At 53.0% G+C, this 10,223-nt stretch overlaps 1 protein-coding gene across 14 annotated transcripts in view; it reads left to right on the plus strand.

Moving 5' to 3' along the window:
- Positions 1 to 3,740, plus strand: part of JADE2 (jade family PHD finger 2) — a 132,225-nt gene extending 128,485 nt beyond the window's left edge. For all 14 annotated transcript variants that reach the window (XM_042935249.1, XM_042935137.1, XM_042935152.1 and 11 more), the window contains one exon: positions 1,058 to 3,740. In XM_042935249.1, coding sequence (XP_042791183.1) covers positions 1,058 to 1,866 — 809 coding nt within the window. In that variant the 3' untranslated portion in view covers positions 1,867 to 3,740. The remainder of the gene's footprint in view (positions 1 to 1,057) is intronic.
- Positions 3,741 to 10,223: the final 6,483 nt, after the last annotated feature.

Here is a 10,223-nt window from a genome sequence, read left to right on the forward strand (position 1 = left end):
CAGGGTCTCAGGAGCTGCCCTCACATTCTCTTAGCCAGACTCCTAGAGGCCCCAGGGGACATGTGGGCCCTCTGTGCCCTTACAGAGTGTAGCCCTATGCTGGGAAATGAGGGTCAGCCAGAATTCTCCATCCTGGTCCCGCTCTGCTGGAATTTCTCAAATGAGCCCTCCCTTCAGCACTAGGGAACCTTCCTGGAGCCACCCAGAGAGACCCAAAGGAGTGGCCACAGGTATTGGCCCAGTACATGGTCAGTCACAGACTCCTTAGTGCTCCTACATTAAGCAGAACAGCCCTTGAGCCCTCTACCCCCCACCCCCAGCTTTGGGCTTTCTCTCCCAGGGTATCACGTGCTTCCCCTAGAACACTTCCTCAGGGATGACAGTGGAATTATCCAGACCTGTCTCCAGCAGGGAAGCCTCATGTCATCTTGTATGTCCCTCATTCTCAGGAATGGGACCACTTGACCACTTAGGTATCACAAGGAAGGCCCAGTTTCACCTGTTGGCCCTGACATCCAAGAGGGACCTTCTACACAGATGCACTTGGCTACCCTATCCAACTTCTCTGCTTCAGAAATAATTCTCACAAAAAAACAGCGCCCCCTGGTGGCCTGAGGCGTTTTCCTTCATTCCTTCATCCTCTGCGTCCCCGGGATGGGAGAGGTGCAGAGCCGGCTTCATGGGTGTGTGTACCTGTGCAGTCTCAAAGGGCTCTTGCTTGGTTTAATGCTCTACTGTTGTCACCTTGAAATACCTTAATAATTTTTGAACAGGGAGCTCGCATTTTCACTTTACATTCTGGGTTCCAAATCATGAAGCCAGTTCTGGGAGTAGGTTGTCCTGGGGAGAGGGGTATATGGTGTGGACCCATATGGTCCCTCTTTGGTGGTGTTGACAGGAGGGATCAGCAAACAAGATGGCTTAATTGGGTCTGGCAAGAGGAAGAGAGGGAGGGAGGTGCACAGTGGCCTGCTGGGGAGGGTCCAGGAGGGCGTCCTGAAAGGGTGGGATACACACCTACGAGCGTCTCACTTGCTTCCTCTCTCCCCTTGGCCAGGCCTGTCCACCTCATTCCCCATCGATGGCACCTTCTTCAACAGCTGGCTGGCGCAGTCAGTGCAGATCACAGCAGAGAACATGGCCATGAGCGAGTGGTCACTAAACAATGGGCACCGCGAAGACCCCGCCCCGGGGCTACTGTCAGAGGAGCTGCTGCAAGACGAGGAGACACTGCTGAGCTTCATGCGGGACCCCTCACTGCGACCTGGGGACCCTGCCAGGAAGGCCCGTGGCCGCACCCGCCTGCCTGCCAAGAAGAAGCTGCCGCAGGACGGGCCTGGCTCACGGACGACTCCGGACAAATCCCCCAAGAAGCCCTGGGGCCAGGATGCAGCCAGCGGCAAGGGTGGGCAGGGCCTAGTGGCCCGGAAACCAACGCGGCGAACACCTTCCCACCTGCCGTCTAGTCCCACAGCTGGGGACTGTCCCATCCCAGCAGCCCCCGACAGCCCCCCTCCTCTGGCCCCCGAGACCCTGGACGAGGCAGCCCCAATGGCTGCCGACTCGAATGTCCAAGTGCCTGGCCCTACAGTGAGCCCCAAGCCCTTGGGCCGGCTCCGGCTGCCCCGAGAAAACAAGGGAACCCGGAGATCGCCAGGTACCAGGCCTGATGCTGGGACAGGACCGCCCTCTGCTGTGGCCGAGAGGCCCAAGGTCAGCCTACACTTTGACACTGAGACTGACGGCTACTTCTCTGATGGAGAGATGAGCGACTCAGATGTGGAAGCTGAGGACAGTGGGGTGCAGCGGGCTCCCCGGGAAGCAGGGGCTGAGGAGGTGGTCCGCATGGGGGTACTGGCCTCCTAAGTCACCCCCACCCTGTCCCAGGCCCTGCCCTGGTCCTCCCACGAGGCCTCAGCCCAGTCACAACTGCCATTTCCAATCTCTGCTGAGTGTCTCAGATCCTTGAGACTGCCACTCTGTTGTGGTTTTATTTTTAATATAGAGAGAGTTTTGAATTCCACACTGTTGTCTTTCCTCTGTGCTGGCCTAGGACATTAGAATTCCTTCCACGGCTCTGGCCGCAGGGGCTCTAGCAGGTCCTATGCCCCACCCCCGCCGCGGCAGCACCCCGCCCCAGCCCACGCGGCATTGCTGGGCTCCTGGCTAGATGTAAGCGAGGCGAAGAAGAGCTCAGGACTCCAGCCCGCTGCCACTGGGTGACACAGACCGTCGTTTGGGCATTATTTCATGGCAGATGGGCCAGCCCAGGGCCTGCCCCGCCTTGCCCCCAAATTCTACTGGGGTCCATTTGGGGGGTCCTGCTGCACTCCACTGATCCCCAAGGAAGTATACTAAGTGATCCCCAGCCAGAGTCTACTCACTGTCACAAGCACAACGAGCTTATACAAGAAAGCACTGAGGGGGTGCAGAGGGCCCGCTGGTTCCAGAGGAACCACCGCTGTTCCTGATCAACCCACATCATCTGAGGCCTGCCCGCCCACCCCGCGACCCTCCACTCCCTTGCTGCTCCACCCCTGCCAGTGCCCAGCCCGGCGGCTCTGAGAAGGGGTTCCTAGAATCCTTCCTGAGCTGTGCCATTTACTCAGGGGACTCCCAAACAGCCAGCCAGCCGCCAGTGCCGGTGGAGGGCTGCAAGGGAGGGCCAGTGCCCAGACAGGGGCGTGGGGCTCAGACTCCCCCCACTTAGAGAATTGCTCTGGGGCTCCAACTTCCTTCCTTCCTTTGGGGCCAGTCTCGGCTGACGTCTGGCCACTCCCAGACAGCTGACCTGACCAGACCAGACCGTTTGCCTTTTCAAATTTTCCAATCCTGCTATGAGATGAGCTTCTTCCTCAGTTTCCTTTTGGAAACTCCTCCTTCCAACAAGCAAGTGGGATCCCGGGGCCCGGGGCAGGCCGTGTTGGCCTGCTGTGGCTGTTTCAAGTCTTGCTGGATGTTCCTGGTTCCTCTGTCCCTGTGAGCCGTTACCCCCTTCCCTGGTTCTGCCCTCCCTACCCACCACCACCCACCCACCTTTTCTGTCCCATCCCCTAGGTCCCAGGTAGTTGCTCTGATGAGTGTCAGTGGAGTGGCCCCAGGGTGATAGCTCAGGGAACAAACAATAAAAGGAATTCAGTGAAAACATGTTTTTTTTGTTTTATGAATTACTCCTGGGTCACTTCCACCACTGGTGAAGCCAGAACTTCTCCGACAAGAAATCTTGCATAAGTCCAGTGAATCAGTCGAATCATTCTGTGGATGCCAAAGAATATTTTGACCATAATACAGCACAGCCTGGACCTGACAACTTGTCGCTTGGACTTTTTTTTTTTTTTTTTTTGACGAGTTCTTTAGCAACAAAGTGTAGAGAGACATGTTCATTGTACACACCCAAGGAGAGGAGCCCAGGCTCTTGGAAGAAGATGTTGTTCTGCTGCTGAACCGTTGGAATTGGGACGCGGGAACCAGGTGTTGGGATTCCGGTCCTGGGCTGGGCCCACTGTGAGCTTTCCTAAACTCTGAGACTCACAGAGGGGAAGAACAGTGACAGCAAAACCAGCATGGCAAAGGTCTTCACCATGTGGTTCTCCCCACACAAACACTCAACGTGCAAATCGGCGGGATGGGCAGCAGCTTGACCACCCACCCCTGACTCCAGAACTTCCAAGGTACGACAGTGGCATTGTCATCGACGTACGGTTTCATGTGAATTTTAGCAAAACGGGAAACAAAGCTAGGACTCAGTTCAGAAGATCAGGCAAATGTGTCCAGTTGGAGTGGACTCGGGGCGGGCTTCAAGGATTCTGGGCATTGGAATGGCACAAGCTACCATGTGGAATTTAGTCTGCCTGCCGTCTTGGTAGTAACGGCCAGTGCAGTGTCCGCACCAGCGGCCCATCCCCGTTCTCTGTTTACTGCCTTTGAACAGTCCTCCTAACTTCCCCGTGCTTTGGGTCACAATCTTGTCTGTGCCAGATTGCCCAGTCTGACCTCACAGGGAACCAAGTGAGGAGCTTAAAGAACAACCAAACTCTGCCAGGGGGAGAGGTGGGGTCCCAGGAATGGCTCCTGCCCAGTAGACTCCACGCTTGTCCCCCTCCCACCGCTTCATGCATACGGAGGCGAAGTCTGGGCTCCCTGGGGGCAGAGGCTAGGGCAGGAGAGAACGCGGAAGGGAATAAACTGCAGCGTGTCTGGCTGGGGTCAGGAAGGGCAGCCAGCACCCTTCAGGGGTACTCCACCCAAGTTGGCCTCTGGATTCCCTTCTGTGTTGGCTCTTGCCTTGGACTGGATTATCCCTGGGGCTGTGTCCTGCGCAGGGCTCAGGGATCTGTTAGGCTAGCTGGTGGGGGAGGTGGCAGAACCTTAACTCCCAGACCTGGCCGTAGAGCTGTTCTTGCCCCGCAGCTGTCCACCTCTGGGAAGTCCAGCAAGACCACACAGAGGACAAGGATACTAGTTCCCACCATTAGCCACAGCCCTTTTCACTCTTTTTCCCATCTCCTGTCCACAGTATAGACAGCTTTGCCAACCCTGGGGTTGAGGCGGGAAGCAGGGAACGAGACAGAAGTCCTTTTGCAGGCCAGAGGCTGAGGCAGATCTTTTGCTTGAACACCTCTGCCCACCATACTCACTGGCCCTCTCCCAGGAGGGAGAAGCTCCTATTACTCCTCCTGGCTGCCATCCACCCTTCTCCTGGTCCTGGCTGCACAGTCCTCCTCATCACAGCCAGGAAGGATGAGGTGCAAGGAAAGTATTTTTATGGATCACAAATGTATTTTAAAGTCAATAAGGAGAAGAAAGGTAGAAGGGTTTATTTTATTAAATGAGCTCTGACTTTGTGACAGTGTATGAGCATTTGCTATGTCAGGGTCTCGGTTTCCTTAGAGAAGCCACCCGGGTTTCCGGACGTGGGTGCCAGTCTGTAGGTATGTATGTGCCAGGGCACATCTCGTGTGTCCACGTACGTGCTTGTCTGTGTGTTGTGTTTGGGCATACCGTGGGACCTGCTGGGGCAATTTCTAGAGCATCGACTGCCCGATGATACTAACAGACATTGGCAGCAGCTGAACTTGGCATTTCCTTGCTCACTGCCAGATGTGGCCAACCTCTGGCCATGCCTGAAGCTCTTCAGAATGGTCTGGATGCCTGTACCAAGGCCCTTGGGGAGGCCACTTCCCATGCCCCTGGCCCAGCTGGCCACATTGGCCAAAGAGCCAGGGCTGGAGTCTGGGACTTTTGGTTGTTCTTTAAGGCACTTCCTGCCACCTTGTCCCTCAGATGCACAACACTCTGTGCTCCACAAACGGCTCGGGGTGGGGGGATGATATGAATGTCACAGGAGGAGACACCTTCTGTCCTTGTTTCAAAGAAAGTGATGTGCCATTTGTTAATATACAAGAGAAATATTGAAAATATATTGAAAAGAGCAATTTTAAATTATTTTTGGCTTATGTTGCAATATTTATTTTCTTGTATTAGAAAAGATTCCTTTGTAGAGAAAAAATGTATTTTTCATTAACGCAAAGACCTATTTCTCCTTTTTGTACATTGTCCATGTTCGCTACCCTTAACGAGCAATAGAATGTATGGCCGCTTTGCCGTGGCCAGTGCCCGCCATGCCCTGCATGATTCTGTGTTGCCGCTGCTGCGTAGCTCCTAGTCCCATCCTGTCCCACTCACTCATGAGGGTTTCCAGACCCTGGCCCCGACCAGGGCCTGTGTCTCAAGGAGCCCTTTGCACTCCTCGTGTGTTGGCAAACGCAGTTAATAAAGCAATGTTTTCTGTGCTGGCTGGTGTGCGGCTCTGTTACATTCAGTGGAGGAGGGGGTCCACAGCCACCAGCCGGCTAAGTGAGTCAGCGAGTGCTCTCAGCGCGTCCCTCGGAACCTACTGCTACCTCGTAAAGAGTGCTAATAGGGATGGGCATATCGCTCAACACCCATACTGTATTTCAGGGCAGTATTTCATTTGTTTCTCGATGTTGGCATCCCCCGGAATTCAGAGCCGGTGAGGGAGGTACCCAAAGCCACACCTCTGATAAGAGAGGAAATTCAGTATCACCGGCTAGACTGCTGTACTCTTCCCACCTCCCGTGAGCCACCTTCCTGGGACAGTTAGTAGGTTCGCCAGGAACCTTGGGCATCTGTCCCTACATCAGGGGAGATGATGGCCCAGGTGTGTGTTTTCCATTCATTATTTCCTGAGCACCTGCTCCATGCCAGGCTCTGGAAAGTGTTAGGAATGTAGCTACCATCCCTGCCTCCCAGGGCAGCTCACAGACCCAACAGGGATGCAGATGATGAGGGAACTGGGAGATATGGAGGCCTGGGCTGACTGGGGGATGGGAGCCTTCAGGAAGAGTTTCCCTAAGGAAGAGACACCATGCATTCATTTGGCCATTCAACAATGAATCTATCGGCCATATACCTCGTTCTGCCAGTATGGTGGGTTGTATACCACTAGGGTCCTGCCATCTAGAGCTTCCAGGCAGTGGAGACCTGAAGAATAAACAGTTGCTTGGTCAAGGGCAGCTGGATTAAAGGAAGGGACAACAGAGTTCCTGAAAGGGCTCGGCATGTGCAAAGATGCATCAAACTGCAAACTAGGAAGGGGTCTTGAACCTCCCCTGAGAGCCCCAGGGGAGGCAGTTTGGAAAGGGGGTTGAATTGGGACTCAAGCTTCTGGGACCACTGACTTGGTTGTTTGCTGTTTTGTCACTGGTGCAATGGGCAGTAGGTCCCCAAGGGTGCCTCCAGATCCAAGGTTCTGTGACTCCACACAGCAGAACACATGGGAGCCAACCCAACTGGCTGGCCTTTGGAGCTGTCTGCTCTCTGGGCCAGCTGCCCTGGGCTCGGCACCCCAGCTTCCCCCTCCTCCCTCCGCCAGCATGACGCCAGGCTCACTGGGCCACCATGGTCCAGATGAGTGCTGCAGGGGGCCTGCCGCAAGACCCACACCTGAAAGCTGACCTAGCTGATAAATGTGGAGCAGGAGAGGTCAAGACACCTGTGCATCTAAAGCAGCAGTGTTCAATAGAAATCAAGTGCAAGCACACATGTAATTCTAGTAGCCACACTTTTTAAAAGTAAAAATAAACAGGTAAAATGCATTTTAATTAATAATTGTATTTAACCTATTAGATCCATGTACACTTAAACATGTAATTAATATAAAACCATTATAATGAGATATTTTACATTCTTTCTTGTGCTAAGTATTTGCAATTCAGTATGTATTTCATACTTGTAGTGCATCTCAATTTGGGGTTTTGGGGGCGTTTAAGATTTTTTAAAAATGTTTTCAATGTTTATTTTTGAGATGAAGAGAGACAGAGTGTGAGCAGGGAAGGGGCAAGAGAGAGAGGGAGGCAGAATCTGAAGCAGGCTCCAGGCTCTGAGCTGTCAGCACAGAGCCTGACACAGGACTTGAACTCACAAACCATGAAATCATGACCTGAGCCGAAGCCAGACAGTTAACCAACTGAGCCACCGAGGTCCCCCTAGCAAATCTCAACTTGGACTAGCTACATTTCAAGTTCAATAGCTATGTAGCTAGTAGCTACTCCACTGGCACTGTAGCCCTACAGACCATCGGCTTTCTCCTGGGTTGCTTCTATGGGGGAAAGCAGAGGAGTAGACCTGGCCTTAATTCCCAGCCAGGTCCCTCTGGGCTCCCTATCTTCACCCATTCAAGTCCATACAACTGCTTCATAGCAGGGGTCCCACAGCTGGTTGGTGACCCTAGGCCTTTGCCCCTGTTGCCTCTGCTGTCCCTGCCTACAAGGACAGGACAGGATGAGTGTGGACCAACCTGTCCACACCCTCGTGAAGGGCCAGTACTCTCCCAGTATCTCCCAGGAAGGGTATGGCATTTATCTACCCTTCCATCTTGCCTGAATTGATTCTGTACTCACTGAGCACCTGCTACTGGGCCCTGAGGACATTAGGATGACCATATGTCCCTATGGAGAGACCAGGCCAGTGTGGGAGACAGACTTTAATCATGTAACCCCAGAGCAGTGTGCAATTACTCATTGAGACCATATTGTGAGTGTAAAGCTGGGGGGGAGGTGGTCTCTGAATTTCCCTTGTTCTCACCAAATTTCTATCTGCAAGATGGGGTATGGGGTGCCATCTGCTGCTTGCCTGGCCCCAGCCCAGATGCCTCCACCTCCAAGTCCCAAGGCACACAGGGCCAGGACCAATCCTGCAGTCTCTAGTCTCAGAACCCTAGACCCCTTTGTCCCCAGGACACCAGTGACCCCCTCTCCATGGCCCTTTGGCCCTTCGTGAGCCAGCACAGAGAAAGATCTTTGCCTTCAGGAACAGGGAGGCTGTTAAAGGGACAAGAGGCCTCCTGAGAAGATAAGGCAGTGATTTAAGCCTGTGGGGCGTCCACCCTGGGTAGGGTAAGTGAACCAAGGATTTCCAGGCCCTGCTGTCCCCTAACTGCTAAAGCAAGGAAGGGAATCACTAGTGGGTTGCAGAGGGAGTGCTCCGTGTTCCCAGAGACGGCCTAAGTGCCTCTCCTTGCACCTCTGGCTGTGCCCAGAGGTGCCAGAGGCAGCCAAGGCCCTTTTCTAGGAGAGGGTTTCAGGACTCGGAGTCACTGTGGACCCATGCCAGAAATGCAGGTTGCTCAAAGTGGTCTCATGCTAGGCTCCCCTTCATATGAGACCTCCACACTCCAGCCTCACCTGACCAGGCTCTTGAGGGCATCCATAAGGGCCAACTCCTCCACACTCTGAGCTGCAGCTGTCCCTGTTAGTGTCTGCCTCAGCCACCCACTCTTCATTACTCTGAGGAGAAGCACAGGCAGGACACGAGGCATAGTGATCACTATTTGGGGGTTCCTTGATAAAAGAGAAGATCATGAAATAGGGATTTTAGGGCAGCCTTCTGGGGTTCAGGCAGACTTACTGCCAAGAGTCAAAAAGGGAGAAAAGGTGGGCTCAGTCAAGCAGGCAACTTGGGCCAAGCTGAGTATATCGGGGTGGGGCTCAACACCCAGTGCTCCAAGCCAGGTCTGGATTTCAGAAGCATCCCTGCCATCCATTCTAAAGGCAACTGGGTTGGGATGCTAAAGCCCTCGTCCTGGTTTGTGAGGGAGACCTTCAGTGGGTTAGAATATAGAGTTGCCAGATTTAACAAATAACAGTTTTGGACACACAGTGAAATTAGAATTTCAGACAAATACTGAATAATTCTTTAGTACAAATATGTTCTTTATAAAAAAAATGTTTAATGTTTATTTATTTTTGAGACACACAGAGAGAGAGAGAGAGAGAGAGAGAGAGAGAGAGAGAGAGAGAGAGAACATGAGCATGGGAGGGGCAGAGAGAGAGGGAAATACAGAATCCGAAGCAGGCTCCAGGCTCTGAGCTGTCAGTGCAGAGCCTGACGCGGGGCTCGAACTCATGAGCTGTGAGATCATGACCTGAGTCGAAGTCGGATGTTTAACCACATGAGCCACTCAGGCACCCCAAGTACAAGTATGTTCTAAATATTGCATCCTGTATTTTACCTGGCAATCCTAGTGTGAGCCTCTTGTCCTCCAATTATACTGGGTCCCAGGTAGAGGAGCAGTGTGGTGAGTGATTTGCCATTGTGTATATACACTGAAGCAGATCCAAGACTGTCCCCACAGCCCTGAAATTCTCACCCTTCAAGTTCGAAAGCAATGGAAAGGGGGATGCAGCCACGGGCAAGGACATCCAGAACCCATGCTGCACCTGTCTAACTGTGCTACAGCCCCCTTTACATCTCACATGCCAACCCAAGGCTGAACAGAACCTCAAGGTGTCCTGGAAGGGATCCTGCTCGCTAGGATTTGAGGCCCACAGACCATTTATTTGCTGACTCAGGTCAGCATCTAAAACGTTTATATTGTTTGCTATACTATTTGCTATAGCCAAGAGCTACAGCAACCCATGTGCCTGTCAAAAGATAATGGATAAAGAAACTGTGTTAGATTTATGCACTGAAACATATCCGGTCTTGAAAAGGAAGCAAATTCTGACATACGAATTTGAAACACATTTTGCGAAGTGAAATAAGTGATTGCAAAAAGACACATACTACATGATAGAACTTCTGTGAGGTACCTAAAGAAGCCGAGGGGTGGGCGCCAGGGCTGGGGGCAGAAGAGGTGGGGGTTGTTCAGTGGGTATGTTAGCTAGGACCCAAAGGGGAGTTATTTGGATCAAAGGGCTGCA

Source organism: Panthera leo, chromosome A1 (genome assembly GCF_018350215.1).
Source record: "Panthera leo isolate Ple1 chromosome A1, P.leo_Ple1_pat1.1, whole genome shotgun sequence".
Lineage (NCBI taxonomy): Eukaryota > Metazoa > Chordata > Mammalia > Carnivora > Felidae > Panthera > Panthera leo.